The sequence below is a fragment of the Cygnus olor genome, chromosome 1 (assembly GCF_009769625.2).
Source record: "Cygnus olor isolate bCygOlo1 chromosome 1, bCygOlo1.pri.v2, whole genome shotgun sequence".
In the NCBI taxonomy this organism is placed as follows: Eukaryota; Metazoa; Chordata; class Aves; order Anseriformes; family Anatidae; genus Cygnus; species Cygnus olor.
Window position 1 is genome coordinate 31,818,417 of NC_049169.1, and position 16,448 is coordinate 31,834,864.

The 16,448-nt window shown below is 39.6% G+C and overlaps 2 protein-coding genes across 7 annotated transcripts in view; one reads left to right on the forward strand and one right to left on the reverse strand.

The window, feature by feature from the left end:
- Positions 1 to 2,990: 2,990 nt before the first annotated feature.
- ZCRB1 (zinc finger CCHC-type and RNA binding motif containing 1) lies at positions 2,991 to 13,582 on the reverse strand. Of its 2 annotated transcripts, none has more exons than XM_040551471.1 (8): positions 13,450 to 13,582; positions 9,272 to 9,359; positions 9,076 to 9,104; positions 6,337 to 6,448; positions 6,149 to 6,256; positions 5,187 to 5,296; positions 5,008 to 5,083; positions 2,991 to 3,656 (listed from the first exon to the last, which is right to left on the reverse strand). In XM_040551471.1, the coding sequence occupies exons 2-8, from the start codon at positions 9,353 to 9,355 to the stop codon at positions 3,525 to 3,527; spliced, it is 651 nt and encodes a 216-aa protein (XP_040407405.1). In that variant the 5' UTR covers positions 9,356 to 9,359; positions 13,450 to 13,582; the 3' UTR covers positions 2,991 to 3,524. The 2 variants fall into 2 exon arrangements, with proteins under 2 accessions (XP_040407405.1, XP_040407397.1); XM_040551463.1 differs by lacking the exon at positions 13,450 to 13,582 and adding an exon at positions 10,141 to 13,341.
- Positions 13,548 to 16,448, forward strand: part of PPHLN1 (periphilin 1) — a 74,948-nt gene continuing 72,047 nt past the window's right edge. For 2 of the 5 annotated variants that reach the window (XM_040551422.1, XM_040551444.1), the window contains exons 1-2: positions 13,548 to 13,677; positions 14,429 to 14,524. The gene's annotated coding sequence lies outside the window, so the exon portion shown is untranslated. Of the gene's footprint in view, positions 13,678 to 14,428; positions 14,525 to 14,603; positions 14,623 to 16,448 lie in introns of those variants that run through there. The other 3 variants (XM_040551424.1, XM_040551449.1, XM_040551434.1) reach the window with 2 other exon arrangements.

The window sequence follows — 16,448 nt, forward strand, 5'->3', positions numbered from 1 at the left end:
TTTCTGCTTCCTGAGATGCTGCTTTAAGATACCAAACTATGACCAAAGAACCACTCCATCGCTCAGGTTTTGAAAACTATTTGTATTCTATTGGCCTGACCTAAGTTAGGAGCCTAGTTAATGCTCTGCCTAGCTTCTCAACTCTGATCAGGCTCAGCTGGAAACCTGAAGCCACACTGCTCAGGGTAGGAGGGCTTCGGTATGAACAGGAGCAAGTGCTGTGGTGTTCAAAGCTCAAAAAGGGACTAAGACGACAAATGTTGGCCTTTTTCCAGAATGAGGCAGCTGCATCAGGTGTTGCTCCAGAAAACAATTTTGGACTTAAGCAAGCAGAACTGGTACTCATGCTATCTAACTTAATGGTTATCGAATATTAGCATTCTGAATTTCTCACGTAGACATGCTTCATCATCTTGTCAAAAAAGTATAAAACTTAAAATAATTTGGGAGACCAAAGAAAAAAATCCCACTCCTCCATAGTCCCTCTAGGTCCTGTTTTAGGCACTAGAAGCTTTCTTCTACACTCCAACTCCAAGCCCAAAACTGTAAGTACTGCTAATCAATAAAGGTTCAAATGGAGTTAAGAAAACTGTTTAAGAAAGATGATTTAAGGTAAGGAATTCTAGATACCAGTTCTGCACAGAAGCAGGCTCATTTTTATCTTTCTTTTCCGATGGCACCTGACTCTTCAAGTGACTTTATGCCTGGAACAAAAGAGCATGGAGGAATGACACCGGGTCAGTTATAATAGCCTGGACTGAGCTACTGCTTCATGCTGACAAAAGCAAATCCTATGGGGAAAGTAGTGAGGCCAAAGCTGCAGAGTAGAAAGATATATTAACGTGCTTCAGCTACTGGAACTCCTGAAAAAGTACTGTGTTAGGTCAGAACAAGGGTCAGTTTTGTTTTATTCTTTCTGACAAGAGACCAGTAGCAAATAGGAAACAACAGAAAAGTACGTAAGAATAAAGCGCTCCTAGGCTGTTAATCTCTCTCGATATTTTATAGTGACAGGTAGTCAGTCATTTAGGATATTTCTGAGTGGAGAATGCAGTTAAGCTAACATATTTGAATAACTATCACCTTCTGCATATAAGTCTAATCCTTTTAAGCTTATGACCCTGAAAAAGTCCCACAGCAATGAAATCCATTACTAGATTGCAGAGCGTAATGAAATAAGTTTGTTGGAACTCGCTGCCTGATCACTTCATTGAATGCATAACTCTTACAAGCCATCAAACATCCCCAAATCAAAGTTACGGACAATGTCAGCCTGGTCCTTTGCCACGCTCTGGTTTTCTGTTTTTTGAAAAACAGCATTGAATATAGTATTGGAGAAGTACACACACCCTGATTTTTAGTAGTAGCATAGTACGTTTTTTGGCTTGTTTTGCTCTCCATTTCCTACTTTCTTTTTTCCCCAGATTAAGATTTCATCTGCTTATTTGCCTACAGTTTGGCTGTAGACTACCATTTAAAAAGCGGCAAGCTAGCAGCAAGATTTTTTTCCTTAGCAGAGCTTAGAACTCCACAATCTTAACTATTATAATTTTCATTATTAGACACGATGTGCGGCTATTTGCATTTGTTAACGCAAAGTTGCACCTGGCACTTTAGCACCACTTCAGTACTTGGCATCCAGAGATCTTTCTAAAATTCTGTAAAGGAAGCTTTACAGAATTTAACCGTCCTGAATATTTCGTGCTTTCAGCAGAAAGTCACAAAGTAAGTCTTAAAAGCATTCCCTGGACTGCCAAGTCTAAGACCTTCCTACGTATAAAGCCCTGTATGTCTCCCACCTCTGTGGACTGTACAGCTTGTGCAGAAAAATTTCATTTGATTACCTTATTCTCATTTCTGAACTTCTCTGAAAGTAGCAGCAGAAGACCCTAGAATGACCTTCTGAATGTAGCTGCTTTATATTTGCTTAAAGGGTGTACGCATGTGTGGCTTGTTTGTTTGCACGTACTAAAATAGTCGGCTCTATATCTGAATGTAAATTGGCATTAACTAAAAATATGTAATGGTATATTTGGATTTACATTTTCTATATTTGGAAGAAAACCAAGTCCTGATGAGCAACAAGAAGAGCTGAAAATAGAAACAGAGGCCAGATGGTCTCTTCTTCCAAGTGTGAAAGTGTGAATGTGTTTTATATTGTGTCTCCTAAAAATGAAAAGTTTGACTACACAAAGTGGCGAATACAAAAAGGTTATTGCCATCACCATGTGTCTGTGTTTTTGGGAGTGATCGCTCGTGCAGGGCTCTGGACTGATCCTGATGCATCTATGTGGCTTTTTAGAGGTAGTCACAGGAAGATGACTAGGATCCTGCAGAGATTTACACATGGACACCCTATTTAAAAGATTTGAACAGCTTTAGGTGAGACATGGGTGCCAACACACTTCACTTAAAGACTGTGACAGTTCCAAGTATACATTAAGGTTGCTTTTCAGGCACAGAGAGAACTTTGTGCCCTTCGGGTTTTGCAGCAGATTCAGATGCTTAAGAATATTAGATAGGAGCGAGATCCATGCTTGAAACAAGTGTATTTAAAACTACCATGTTAGGCACGCAAACTGCTGTCAGGAGCAACAAACAGCTCAGCATAAGTCCCTATCACTGCGGGAGACTTTAAATATCAGATTAGAGAATATCAAAGCATATGGACACACCCATTTTTAAAACATATGGCCATTCTTGTTTTTAATTCAAGAGCAACAGAACTATTATTCTTTAAAAAAAAAAAAGTATGAAGATTTTGAGTGACCTAATCACCATATCACCACCATATCACTTTGAATTTGTATCTGTCTATTATTATTATGTATCTAAGTCTATATAGACAAAGTCTATTATTTTATAGCCTATATTTAATATAAAGAAATGTACAGCAAATTACTAAAACTGTACATAAAACAGAAGAACATCTTAATTTTGGAAAACAGAGATATTGTTTACTCCAAAATGATTTCACAGACCAAACTTATGTAACAGTAATTTATTATATTACTGCATGAAGACTTAAAAGACTAGTACAACAGTTAAGGCTGAAATTCAACCCTAGGCAGAGAGCTAGTGCAAGATTATTCATACACTACTAAAGCACTGCTTCCAAACAGACAATAAATGGACTAATAAAGCATCAGAGGTGCTAACAGTGATCTAAGAGGAAGTCCTCTTAGGAAAACTCTTAAGAACTCCTCTAATGTAAGATTTTACTCCCATTTCAGGTCTAGATACTACCTGCAGGAAGCATTCTCCCTGATATTTTTCTGGATTTAAGCATAGAAACACATCAGTTTTGTAAAAAGCTGCCTTGAGGGCAGAAAGGGGGTTAGGGGAAGGGAGAGAAAGAGAGAGAGAGAGATCAAAAAATGAGAGGTTCAGCTGGGAGGGTAGAACTGCAACATGATTTTCAGTGTCTTCAACACCAAGAAAAACATGTATTACAGATAACTTTGTTGCACTTTACAAAATGTACACTGTATATATTATATATATGCATATAAAACAATATTATTTTAATCACTAAGTTCTTCCTCATCACTGAAATAAGCACTTTTCTTAATCCGTGGACGTTTTGAGTCATCTGAAATGGAAGATTCCCCTGCAGTCTGTGTCCATCTTTGTTGTTCTTCCTCAATTTTGGCTTGCTACAATGGAAGAAGTATTACTTAGTATTAAAAAAATAGTATTGTTATTTGTAATGCATCTTAATTACTAACAGGCTTTGAATTATTTCATGAGTTAAAGAATTCAGAGGGTTTAACTCCATTTCCAGATAAACTGTGTGATGAATGCACTAAAAAACATTTCTGAAAGTAGCTCTCACATGCTGACAGTAAAAGTCTTCTGCACCAATGCAGACCACACGGAGTACCCTCTGTTTTCCAACGAGATGAACTGTACACACACAGTAAACTTACAGAACTATGGAGCAGTTGAGATTTCAAGCGAACGATGCAATGAATTTGAAGTTGACATTTTTGAGTCAGCTTTGTTCCACTAAGAAGTCTTCCATCTGTTGCATTTAGCAGTCACTCATTCATGGAATGAATGTCTTCAGGGATATGGTTATTCAACTAAAGGTTGAAATAGATGCTTCCTATTTTTACTAGGAAACATGCTATCCCACTTCAAATCTTTAGATTGTAAGAAAAATTGGAATATTTCCTGCTTTCTTTAAGCTTAGAGGTTTTATTTGTAATTGTGGAGTTTCTTTGGGACGTGGGTGGGTGGAATAATTGTGCATATTTGCATACCTGACGTTGTCTGAAACAAAAGCTAAGTCATATTCACAAAGTCATATTCAGGATAAAGTTATCTCAAAAACTGTGAGGACTTTTTAGGCAGTGGGGGTATGCAAGGAACAGCTGGGGACTGGGGAGCCATGAAATTTGAACATCAGTTCAGGCTTGCTATGTGTAGTGAAGTGAAAGCCTGTAATGAAGTGTTGAAGAAGACAGTAATATAGCTGTCAGACTACCTATCTACATAACAAAAACTGGAATAAATATGTTTTGAGAGGAAAGTTCCATTAGAGACAGCAATAGGCTGTATTAGGCAAAGGAAGTGCTCCAGAAATAGGTGTTGTTCAAGGATATTCTAGTGAGTGAGAGCAGAGTATGTACCTGTTCATTTATGCATAACTGTTTTTCCAGATGCTCTGTTATCAGAATAAAGAGGGATTTGTGGATCAAAAACCTAATGGAACATCACAGCAGAGATGACAGGGAACTAAGCAGCAAAGAAGCTTGAAAGAAAGAAAGAAGTGCAATTCAAAAACACAGCAATAGTGAAACATTAAAACCAAAAAAGGACTGAACATGCCTGCAATATGAAGAACTCAACTATAGTCACCAGCTACTGTCAGGCAAGAGTGCCCTAAGTGCTACAGAACAGACAGATGTAAAAGTGTATCTTAGAGACTATATGATTGTTTTTGAGAAGAAGCTTGAGAGAAGTTCCATTTAGAAATAAATATGCAATACTTCAATTTTGTACCTGGACAGCGATGGCCTGGCTGAGGCTGTCTAGAGCAGGGTCTTCTCCTTCCTCTTCACTTTCTTCTTCCTCCTCACTTCATTGTGCAGAGAAACAAAAATACATAGATCTTTATTTTAAGTGTTTGGTATGAAAAAGCTGCTTAAGTGAAGTACTAATATGGAAATAAATGTACATACATTTCTTCTGGTTCAACTGCTTTCTTTCTCTTCTTCTTTTCTTTTTTCTTTGGTGGCTCCCGCTCTCCCAGCATATTTTTAGGACAAGCATAACTTAAGTGTCCTGCTTCCTTGTAGAAAAAGAAATATTAGTTAACAAAAATCATTAACAACCACTACACGTTGAAACATTTCATGAGGGAAGTTAATGGAAGACAGTTCAGGGGGAAAAAAATGGAAACAATTAACAAGATAAATGGAATGCTGAATAAGCACACAGAAGACAAACTCTTCTTTATTAGCTTGCCATGGAAACAAAGAGATCGGTGGTGATATGCATGTTTAACTGCAAATACCGAACAAGCTATGAGCAAGGCAGAGATTTTTTTTGGCTGCTGCAACATCGGAATACACTACAGCATGGTTTATGTTCAAGACAAGATATAAACCTCAGCATTAGCAGCTTAAGAAATATGACTGAGTCAACATTTTTGCTCTCAAAAATGTTATGAATATAAATCAAGTTTGCCTTTGATGTTAAATAAAATCCAAATCTCAAATGCCTACGTTATTGTGTTCAGAAGAAACGAGGAGTTGCCTGAAACTCAAAGAACACTTGTTCTGCGTAAAAAGAGTTGTATCCAACACTTATTATTTCCAAAGGTAGAGCAAAAGCAGGTATTCCAAAGCAATGATTAAGAGGTTTTCCTTCTCAAACGGTATTATACTACTACTCAGCTCTGTCTGCTCATCAGCATGTTAAGCAGGTATTATAAGCACATTTTCCTCCACCCCAAAAATCCCAAATAAAAGGCAAAAAGGGTACCATCATTCTTGAAAATGGTACAACTGCTCTGCAAGTTGATAATATCAACAGCAAAAAGTATTTTAACACCATGGGTAGGATTAGCAATGGTGAAACAGAACAAATAAGCTGAAAGTCAAAAGATGGAGTATGTTGCTTTTCTTTTGGTTTTACTCACCCCACATTCATAACACTTAGACTTATCAAAGTAGTTGCGCCTGCGAATGAATTCTGCTGCTCTTCCATTATCAATGGCAATACTTGCTTTTATTACTCTTCCAAACAGCTACAGAAAATAGAAAAAAAGGTAAATACTTAGGAATTGTAAACCCAACCTTCCTGCCGTAACAACTTTCCATAACTTACTTGTTTGTTATTAAGTGCCCGAGAACAGTTTTGTGCAGATTCTTTATCCAAAAACAAAATAAAGGCAACTCCTTTGCTCTTCCTGGTGTCTTTGTCTTTCATAATAGTAACTCTGAAAACATATAACCACATTATTGGTATGCTTAAATTGTTGTAGAGACTTTTTTTTCCAGAAAGATCTCAGTGGGATCTTAGCTTGCTATATAGCAAAAAGAAAACAAAGTATAATTAACTATAGAAAGGCTCATTAAAAAGAAATTCAAAGGAACAGCTAACCAGGGCATGTGCTTGGAGGTACAGTGGAGATTATCTAAAAAAAGCATGTGGAGTCTTTCCACATCATTCCAGTCCAGTATCATGCTTATTCCTTGAACGACTTGAAGAAAGGAGAACACACCCCATTTGTAGACAACGTAACTGGAGGGAACTATACTCACTGGAGGTGAACTTAAAAATCTGGGACCAATCTCGACCACTGCTGTAATTGCTGAAAAAGCAGTGTACTGAACTGCATCCAAACAGAGTTCTACTTCTCTGTAGGACTAACCAGCTAAGGTATTTCGCTGTATTGTTCTACAAGTATCTCCAACTGGAGTCCAAGCAGGTTACGGATGCATGTAGTAGCACATCTAGAAATTTAAGAAAGATTTTTACCCAGTAAAATCCACAGAATGACTAGAGGTAAAGAACCCACCCAACCTCAGTTCTTTCAATCTTATGTCAATTGTATTCTGTCCTAGAAAACATCAGTGGGAAACAGGATGGCAGTCTGCATGTATGTAAAAACACAAGTACACGTTAAAAACTAAAAGAATAGACTCCTCCCTATTATCTGCCACTGTAGGAAGAATGAGTTTGCATAAAACCTCAACAAATGAGTTAAAGTCATAATAGGATAGACTGGGATGAGAAATGTAGTAAGGAAGAAGAAAAGTCAGCATGATTTTGCTGAGTCACGTCACACTTCAAGAAAAGCCCATTAAAGGTTGTTTAAACTGACTTTAATTAGAGGGCAGAAGAATCTCCAGAAATCAAGCTAATATTTGAAAAGATTTTTCTTAGGAATTAATAACTAGTTAGAGATAGAAAACTGAGGCTAACAAGGATCAGGTTTCACACTGAAATGGAAACACCAGTAGTCTCCCATAATATCTGCACTGTTTAGAGTCAGGTGAGCTTGCAAAGAATTATGTAACAAATTTTGCTAAATACAAAAGTAGTCGTGGTAGTATCATATACACATGGTATTCTGTGAGTCTGCACTCGGTTTAATTTCAGGCAGTAACTAGACAAAATGTCAGAAAAAATTAGGTATCAATAAGTGAGTTTTTTGTGAAATAAGGTACAGGTTAAGGAAAACAGCAACTATGCAGATAAAATAGCAAGTTCTAAATCATTTACTTTCACAAAGCATGCAGCACAGGATTTCTTCAGCACAGGCATCTGAAAACACCATTTCTGTTGTGTATGGTAGCCAAAACAAGCAAATAAAACACTAGAAACTATTGATAACGGAAAAGAGAAAGTATGCAGCCACAACACCTTTAAAATAAGCAAAGCATCATACCGTCAATACTTCATGCAATTCCCATCTTCCTATCCAAACAAGTTCAAAAGCCAAGGTAGAAGACCCCTACTGCCTACACACACACACAGCACAGGTACATTTAGATTGTGGAACTCCTTACCAAAGGATAGCCAGGAAGTCAAAAGCGACAAATTTATGGAGAACAGGTCCATCAGCAGCTATTAAGCACGAATGTTACTACAACCTTTGGCTTGGGATTTTTCTAAATTAGTAGTTCAGAGATGAACTAAAACAGGTCAGATACTCCCAGCCTGGAAACAAAGAGTGCAGCTGCCCTCTTTTACTGGTCACTGCGTCTGTCAGAGCCCTACACAAGGGTTTTTCCTCTCATGCATGTTTTCCTAAAGTTGTGGTCTGACTGGCATTTCCTGCTATTTTGTCACCTGAAACACACTAGGGAGACTTCAAAAACTTTGAACTTAGCTCTACATATCAGAAATTGTTACAGTGGCCACCAGAAGTTACAGCAGATATTTACTGGTTGAAAAACCTGAAGTCTAGAGTTTTGTTATTCTGAGCAGCTAAAAACAAACAAACAAAAAAAGAGCATGTTCCTTACCATGACATCTATTTCTATCATTTCAACACATAGACAGGTATTCACAAGAATCTTTCATGAATATCCCACATATTAAGAGTCGTTATTATCGAGCTTTATATCTGATCTTAAACGTAGCACTAAACAGTCACAGTAACAAATCCCTCTGGAACCACAAACACAGGAACTGTATGTTGCAGTAGTGGGAACTGGACGTGAGAGCTGTGACATCTCATTCATGTATTTAGAAGCTCCTACTCTTACAATTATTCACCTGTGGCTGAGGTGAGGGAAAGCAAACAACATTGACTAGAAGAATATTGTTTCAACTACTTGCGAGAAAAGATTTCTGGTACACAGTAACATTCTACTTGCTCTGGAGAAGCAGTTAACAAAACAGCACTTGTCTGCAAGACAAATATTCCTGCAGCGTGTGTGCAACTGCAAGAACTCCCAGCTGTTAAATTTATACTTTATTAAAAATGAACAGGCCTTCAATAGTTACACATTTAATACTTAAATTATAAAAAGCACAAGACATGCCAGTGAATCAAAGACATTAAATATTTAAGATGAAAGCTACGAAAATAGCAGGCCATATCAGATCACTTACTTGACAACTTTCCCATACTTAGAAAAAATCTGAAAAACAGAACAAAATAGAAAGATTTTACAATAGACAATTCCATGCCATTAGTAACAAATTTATCAAGACAAACTTTTCTACGAGACGTATATCAATATTGTATTTGCACTCAAAATTGTTGTCAATCGGTTTAGTCTGAACAGTATGGCTCTTAAAAACTTACCCTGTATAGATCATTGTTGGTCAGAGCAAAGGGTAAATTGGACACATACACAGTGCTTTTGCTTGGTGCCAACCCACCACTCATTTTTCTGATGAAGGGAGAAAGAGAGAAGAGTTAAACTGCATCCAAAATATCAGAAATTAAAAAGCAGTTGTGAGATTTTTTTCTCCCCCAAATTGTTCTTTTAAACACAGCCCAGATAGTCATGACAAAGATGCAATAAAGCATAGCTTTAATTTCCTTTTTATCATTTTACATAAAATCAGTGTTTGCCCTTGTGTTCTTCCCTCTCCCCTGGATTCAAAGCATATTTTTTCTCTGTCCTAGTCAATCAGTAAGCCATGAAAAAAAACTGATGGGTTTGTGTCCTTGAAGTAAGCCTCCATCTCCATTTACTGAATATTCTGGCTAATATGTGATATTTATAACCTTTGTTCAAGTACCTACATGATTTGATTCTTCATACTAGTTTCAGCTCAGCTACATTCAACATAGAATAAACCACTTTTGGTTAGGGAAGGAAAAAAAAAAAGACACTGCCTTGGCTTTAAAAAGTGTATCTCAGCTGTTAAAGCAGCAAGTATTTCCTCTTGTATCTATTACTCATGCTTCCACAGTGCTCTAGAACTAGAGATTTCCAGAGCTGGTTACGGACGGCATCTCCCCTGCTCCTGGCCGAGCAGTTCCACACTGGCAGGAACCAGGGAAATCTCAGTGCCAATTTCCTTCCTATCCTCTTTTAAGTTCTTGGGACTAAGGAGCCAAGACTACGTCTAGAATCAATGAACCCACTCAAAAACATTTTAAACATCCCATCTTATAACTGCATACACATAATCTAATATGAGGTAAGGAATAACTGAACTAACTTGAAAGAGAACAGGCTGTGTTTTTCCTCATGTTTGGACTTTTCCCAAAAAATTGAAGTGGCACTAAAGTCTGTGCAAAGAACTTCTTCCTTCTGATTCATTCTGTAGCCAAGGCTTGGTCCAAAAATGGGTAAATTTGAGACAGATCAGAATAAAATACATCACACACAAATCAGAATAAAATACAGCCCTTATGAGAGAATACACCAAAGAGTACAGCAAAAATGTTCCCTATGCAGCCCACCATCCCTGGGGGTGTTTAAGGAAAGGTTGGACATGGTGCTTAGGGACATAGTTTAGTGGGTGACATTGATGATAGGGGGATGGTTGACCAGATGATCTTGGAGGTCTTTTCCAACCTTAATGATTCTATGCTTAATACTTGCTTAGCCAGTTTCCTGCAGCCTTATTCCTGCTTCTTGGTACCCCTCACCGATTCCTAGCTGCCTCCTTCACTGAGGCTCAAGCCATTTCTTCAGCAAGACCAATTCATTTTAAAATGCAAAAGCTGACGAAGGGATGAAAGAAACAAAAGAAGTCAACTTCCATCACAGAACAGACACAGTGCCTTAGAGGACTTTCCAGGTAGGGAGTTTGATCAGATGCAAGGGTCAATTGTCAACAAAGAAATTAATGTCAGACTCTAATCCATCGGTGGTTATTTTTTTAGCATTTCATGATTCAGTCATCTGAAGGCCTAATACTCCCAGTAGACACTGATTATTCAAGTATTTTGCTTCTCTTTTCTGACAAGTTTAACGTATCCCAACTCGTTTAAGCGGCAGTTTCTAAGTGATCGAATTTTGAGTTTTTCCACGTTCAGAGACTGTGTTTTTTGGCACGAGTAGAAATGGCAACATAAAGGTTAAGCAAATGAAAACAGAATAAATTTGCAACAAAGGCCACGCATTGCATCTGGTGTTATGCAGACTTGATTCATTATCCCAGATTCCTTGCTGCTTGGCATTAGTATCCTTGACAAGCCTAACCAAACCGACTCGGCGAGGCGCCGTACAAAGAGGTGGCTCGAAGCACAGGAATCCAGACGTCCAGCACAATACAAAGGACATGGTAAGGGCTACCCCAGTGCTGCATCATGGTATAACACCGTTATTTTGCAACAGCAGAGAAAACAGCAGAAAACAGCCACCCGGACAAATTTAACTGAAATAGTGCTGCGGTTCTGACTGCTCAAATAATTGTAGCAACCCATATCCTTTAGGACCCCTGTGCCGGTGTTTCAGTCATCTGACTTCTAACGTCTACCTTGTCGGACAGGCACGGTTTTAATAAAACTGGATGGAGAGTACCTGTAAGGTGACTGCTGTTCTCATGTTCGAGTCGGCAAAGTTTCAAATTTACCACTCCAGGAGAGAATGCTTCCTCGGAAAGGACGTCCTGGTATAAACACTAAGGGGTCACTGCGATACTTTGTAATGATTTTCCCAAAACCAATCTCTCAAAAAGCTTGAGCATGTTAAAAATGCAGATTTCTGGCTATCTGTGTGAATACAACGGTCTAAATGCAATTGTAGATCCAACTACAACCACAATTCTTTCCACTCCCATAAACCTTTACAAAACATTGCCTTCTTTATTTTTTAAAACAAACCACCATGAAGCGATTACTGGGATACAAACAATAGTTTTTTTTTTTTTTTTCCTTTCCTTTAACAGATGCCAACCTTGCCACACCCGTTTCACCAGCTTATGGGGAAAGGAGGGTGTAAAAACCAGCCAATTCCAGCTTTAACTCTCTAGATGAGAAAATCCTCCATTCCAAGGCTCAGAGTCCTTTTACTTCAGGAAATTTCTAATTTCATAAAACAGTCTGACACAAGTGTAACATTTTCATCACATTCTTTCTCCTTGATCACCAGTCTCTCTACTCTCCAGGATTTCACTTCACAGGCTAACATAATAAATAAATAAATAAATATAAAAATCAAAATGAGCATCTGAGCTTTCTACTTGACGCAGGGGACTCCCTGAGCCACGTACAACCTGACTTCTATAACCCTCTAGAGCCCCTCAACAAATGGAAACATTTCTGTTTTCTAGTGAATGCTTTTATGTGGCTTCCCCGATCTTCAAGGTATTACTTGGTTACTTAACTTTAAAGCATCAGCTGGAAGCCAGCACATTAACTCCATGGGGTCTAGCAGAACCCCCATTAATCTAACAGCCTCTCTGCAATATTAATGCTTTCTTCATTTATTATTTTCACATATTAACTTTCAGGATGAGGTTGTCTGTTATGACTATGACTTGTGGAATTCAGTGTTTTTTGTCTTTGCCAACAACTCAAAGAAGCCATTCCCTGACAAGAGCCATCTGTCAGTAATGATTGGGTCTCCTGCAAAATACGTCGGGTACTCAAGTATGCTTTGCTTGATTCCAATATACCTCATGCAGTGTCCATCACTCACGTTGAGAACACCAGAAGAAAAGACAATGATTAATTCCAGTAACCGGTTTTTCTGCTCTGTCCCAGGACATACAAGGACACCACCAAAACAGTTCAGACACCTCCGAAGCATCAAGTGGATGGAGTCTGAATGCACTGATATTTTCATGACTTAACATCAACATTGCAACTTATGCACAAACTTTTTACTTGTTTGTTTTAAATACACATCAGTAAGGTCAGATTTGTGGTTTAATGAATTAAAAGATTTATAAATGATTTGCGGATAAATCACTCTAGACATGATCATTCAGGCCAATCAACTTAAGTTCTTTTATCTTGATGCTTAAAATGGCATGTTTTATTAATAATTTAATAGCACCAACAGAATTTAGAACCAAATCAACAAAGCATTAGTTCCGGTAGTAACTTGGCTAAAGCTTATAATTACATGCTCGTGGTAAAGGAGGGAAGAGAAGTCCCCTGTTGGTCATATGCCCAGAGCAGCTGTGGATGCCCCATCCCTGGAGGTGCTCAAGGCCAGGCTGGATCGGGCTTTGGGCAGCCTGGTCTGGTGGGAGGTGTCCCTGCCCATGGCAGGGGGGTGGAACTGGGTGGGCTTTGAGGTCCCTTCCAGCCCAAAACAACCTTTGATTGCATGAAACCGAATTAATTTTCTCTCTGCTCCCATACAAGGCTATTAATCACTCGCTGCACTCGTTTACAACACAAGAGACGTGTCGCGAACTATCAGAGCGGAACCCATCTCTACGCAGCCACTTAAACACTACAAGGCAAACACTCCACAGGGTCACAAGCAGACAAATTACGCCGACAGTACCCCCCCAAACACCTCGGCCGCGTCCCCAGGAGGGGACCCGTCCCCTCCTTGCCCCCCTCACCCCTGGCGGTGATGGCGGCGGCTCCCCGGCGGGGCGGCGTTCAGCCCTCGCGGGCGGCCATCTTACGGCAGCCCGGCACGGTACAGCACGGCCTGGCCCGGCGCGGCCCTTCCGCTGACGCGGGGCGCCGAGCGCCGCCTGCGGGAGGCGAGGCGACCGCTTCCGGGGGCGCCTGCGGAGAGTGGGAAGGCGGCGGGGGCCTGCGGGGGGCTCCGGAGGCGGCGGAGGGTGAGCGGGGCCGGGCACGGCCGGGCCGGGCCGGGTAGGGCGCGGCCGGGTGTGCGGGGAGCGCCCGCGGAGCTTCCCGGGGTCCGGCGCTGCCCGGCCTCGGGGGGCGTCTCGCCGTGTCCTCTGGGGGGAGAGGCGGAACCGGGACCACGATCCTAAATATATGTGTAAATATATGTGTGTTTAGGACCTAAATATATATGCGTATGTATATTTAGGATGTGTTTAAGATATCTTAAACACACATACACACACATATATAAGGTTTACAAAGCCCACGTGCGACAGGTTTGGGGTTTCAGTTCTTTCCCTGCTGCCGGGAAGGACGCTAGCTCGGTGTAAGTATTATATACTATATATATATCGAGAGGTATTTAATCCACACCAACTGTTAATGAACGTCTGGAGGGTGCGCGAACCCCTGAGTGCTTTTGGGGAGGCGCCTCATGGCTGTGGGGGTGCGGCATACCTGCCTTAGAATCGTAGCATGGATCCGTCTTTTCGTTATTTATGTTTGTGGAGAGCTAAATAGGACCTAAATGCGTCACTTAGCAGCTCTAAAACAAGTCGTTACACTTAGCTTAACAGGGGAGCATCCCCTAATATATTTAAACTCTTACGAGTGTTACAACACTTTTTGTTGTATTACAACAGTTTTTCACTGCTCTCATGCTCCTTAAGTGAACCTACTTTTCCCTAGGTTAGACTTCTGATGGATAGTCCTATAATACATATTTTTTCTTAATTCAAGGTGTTCAGGACTTCAAGAGAGCAAAAGCTGTGCAGGAAAGACATAAAAAGATGTGGAAGTGCACACCACCTCTGCAAGTGATGAGTAGAGTTTGAGGTATTGATTTGCCTAGCTGAAATATTCAGCATCTGTTAATACTTTCATACATAAATGTTGAAAGCGTCCAAGTCTTGACCTGCTACAGCAACAATGCGGTGAGCTGGCATATTTTGTTATCAAATTGTTCGTGCCACACGATGGAAAGGCACCGCAGAGGTGGTGATCTGTACAGTTGTTTGTGTCGGCAGCATAGCGGTCCCATTGCAGCTTGGTAGAATATTTTTTGATGGCATTGACACTGATGAAGGACGAGATGTTGGTAACTGCGGCTGTTCACATAAACATAACCGCTAATACATCAGTCTTTATGTTAATATAAACTCCCAAAACATTATCTCAATTTTTCTCATTCCTGTTGATATATTAGATATATTAGAGTGATATAGTTAGAAAACTGAACCATAGAGGTTTTAAATGCTCATTGGAAGGTCCGTGTTGCTGATAATTTTATTCAACTTCTGTTTTTTTTTTTCCTTTTGAGTTTGCAGGTGATTTGACTTTTGCAGTCAGTGCCTTCTTAAATTGATTTTTTAAAAAGTATTTTCTTTTAAACCCTTATGTCAAAACTGTTGTAAACTCGTTAGGAAAGATTGGAAGAAAGCCTCTTATTTCAAGTTAGTTAGTGTCTTATCTGGGTGGAACATGCCTAGACTTATTGCAGTCATGCTTCTAACTGCTTTTGAAAATCTTTTGGCCTAATACTTGTTTTTAAGTAGAGATGGATTCTCTGTGTAATCCTGCTTTTTCTCAGTGCCCCCCTCCCAGTATTTTATTTATTGTCATGCTGATTTTTTCCCTCTGCTCTTGCACTTCTGATGTTTCATGTTGCGGGTAGAGATCTAATCAGTGTTTTGAGCCTGCCCCAAGTATGGGGAAAGGAGGAGAAGGCTTCTTTTGTCCCAAACTCAGTTTTCCCAAGCCTTATTCCTGTCTAGTTAGGAGATGCCAGATAGGTTTGCAGCACTATCAAATATGGCCTTTAAGGGTTGGAACAAAAAGCTTCATTGTGTCTCTTTGTTCCTGTCCTCAAGGCAGCAATGGCTGGCTGTTGTGAAATGGGCCATGGTAAGTCTGCTAAATTTACAATTCCCTGAGGGCCCTTCCTAGGTCTTACTCCTACAAGATCATCTAAGATGTTTTCTGAGAGCTTTGCAAGGCGTAGGAGGGACAAAACTGGCCTACATTTACCAGTTGTTGTGGTTTGTCACGATAATAGTACAAAGCCAGGTGTGTCCCAGTAGCATCAGAAAGAGCGCAGTTGTCTGCCCCTGGACTCTTGTTCACATATGGCAAAATGTAGCCATCTGGGTAAGAAAGCTGCACGTTTTTGGAACAAAAATGTAGATTCTGTAGAAGGTTGATAGCACACACTGGAAAATTACAGACGGTGATGAAGTAGATATTTCTAGCAGTGATGAAAATTGATGTCTCAAGTAAGTGTAAACAGACAAGAATTATGTACAAAATATTGCAGAATACTGAAGTGTTCTTCAGTGTGTTAGTATTTTTAACATGTTTATGTTCCTCAGAAAAAAAAAAAGATTGACAAAGAAAACCCAGTTGTGCAAAAATCTGATGTTTAAGTGAGCCGTGTAATCTGCATAATGAAGAAAACCTTTTTGTATTACATCTGTTATACTAGCGTAGAGGAAGACGTAGTGCTGTGATAATCGGAGCAAAGCCAATTTTGGCAGCTGGCCACAGCAGAGCAGCTTGTGCTGCATTAATAGAATGGCTTCTGTGTACGCTAAAGTATCATCATTTGAGAAAATATGGAATTTGCTTTAGGGAAAACAGCCACCTTTGACCAAAAATAAGGAAGAGGCTGATTAAATTAATATAGCAGGGTATTATGCCTCATGATGTTAAAGAAATTCCAACCACTTTTGGTGTACGTGGTAATAAAAAATAGCATCAGTGA

What these genes read in the sequence shown, in the direction of transcription:
- ZCRB1 (XM_040551463.1), bottom strand. Translation starts at nt 10,241, where the DNA reads ATGAATCAGAAGGAAGAAGTTCTTTGCACAGACTTTAGTGCCACTTCA. An exon ending in AAGTATGGGAAAGTTGTCAA is followed by an intron (nt 6,449 to 9,075) that starts GTAAGTGATCTG and finishes ATATGTTTTCAG; the next exon opens with AGTTACTATTATGAAAGACA. An exon ending in GCCAGGCCATCGCTGTCCAG is followed by an intron (nt 3,657 to 5,007) that starts GTACAAAATTGA and finishes CTTCCATTGTAG; the next exon opens with CAAGCCAAAATTGAGGAAGA.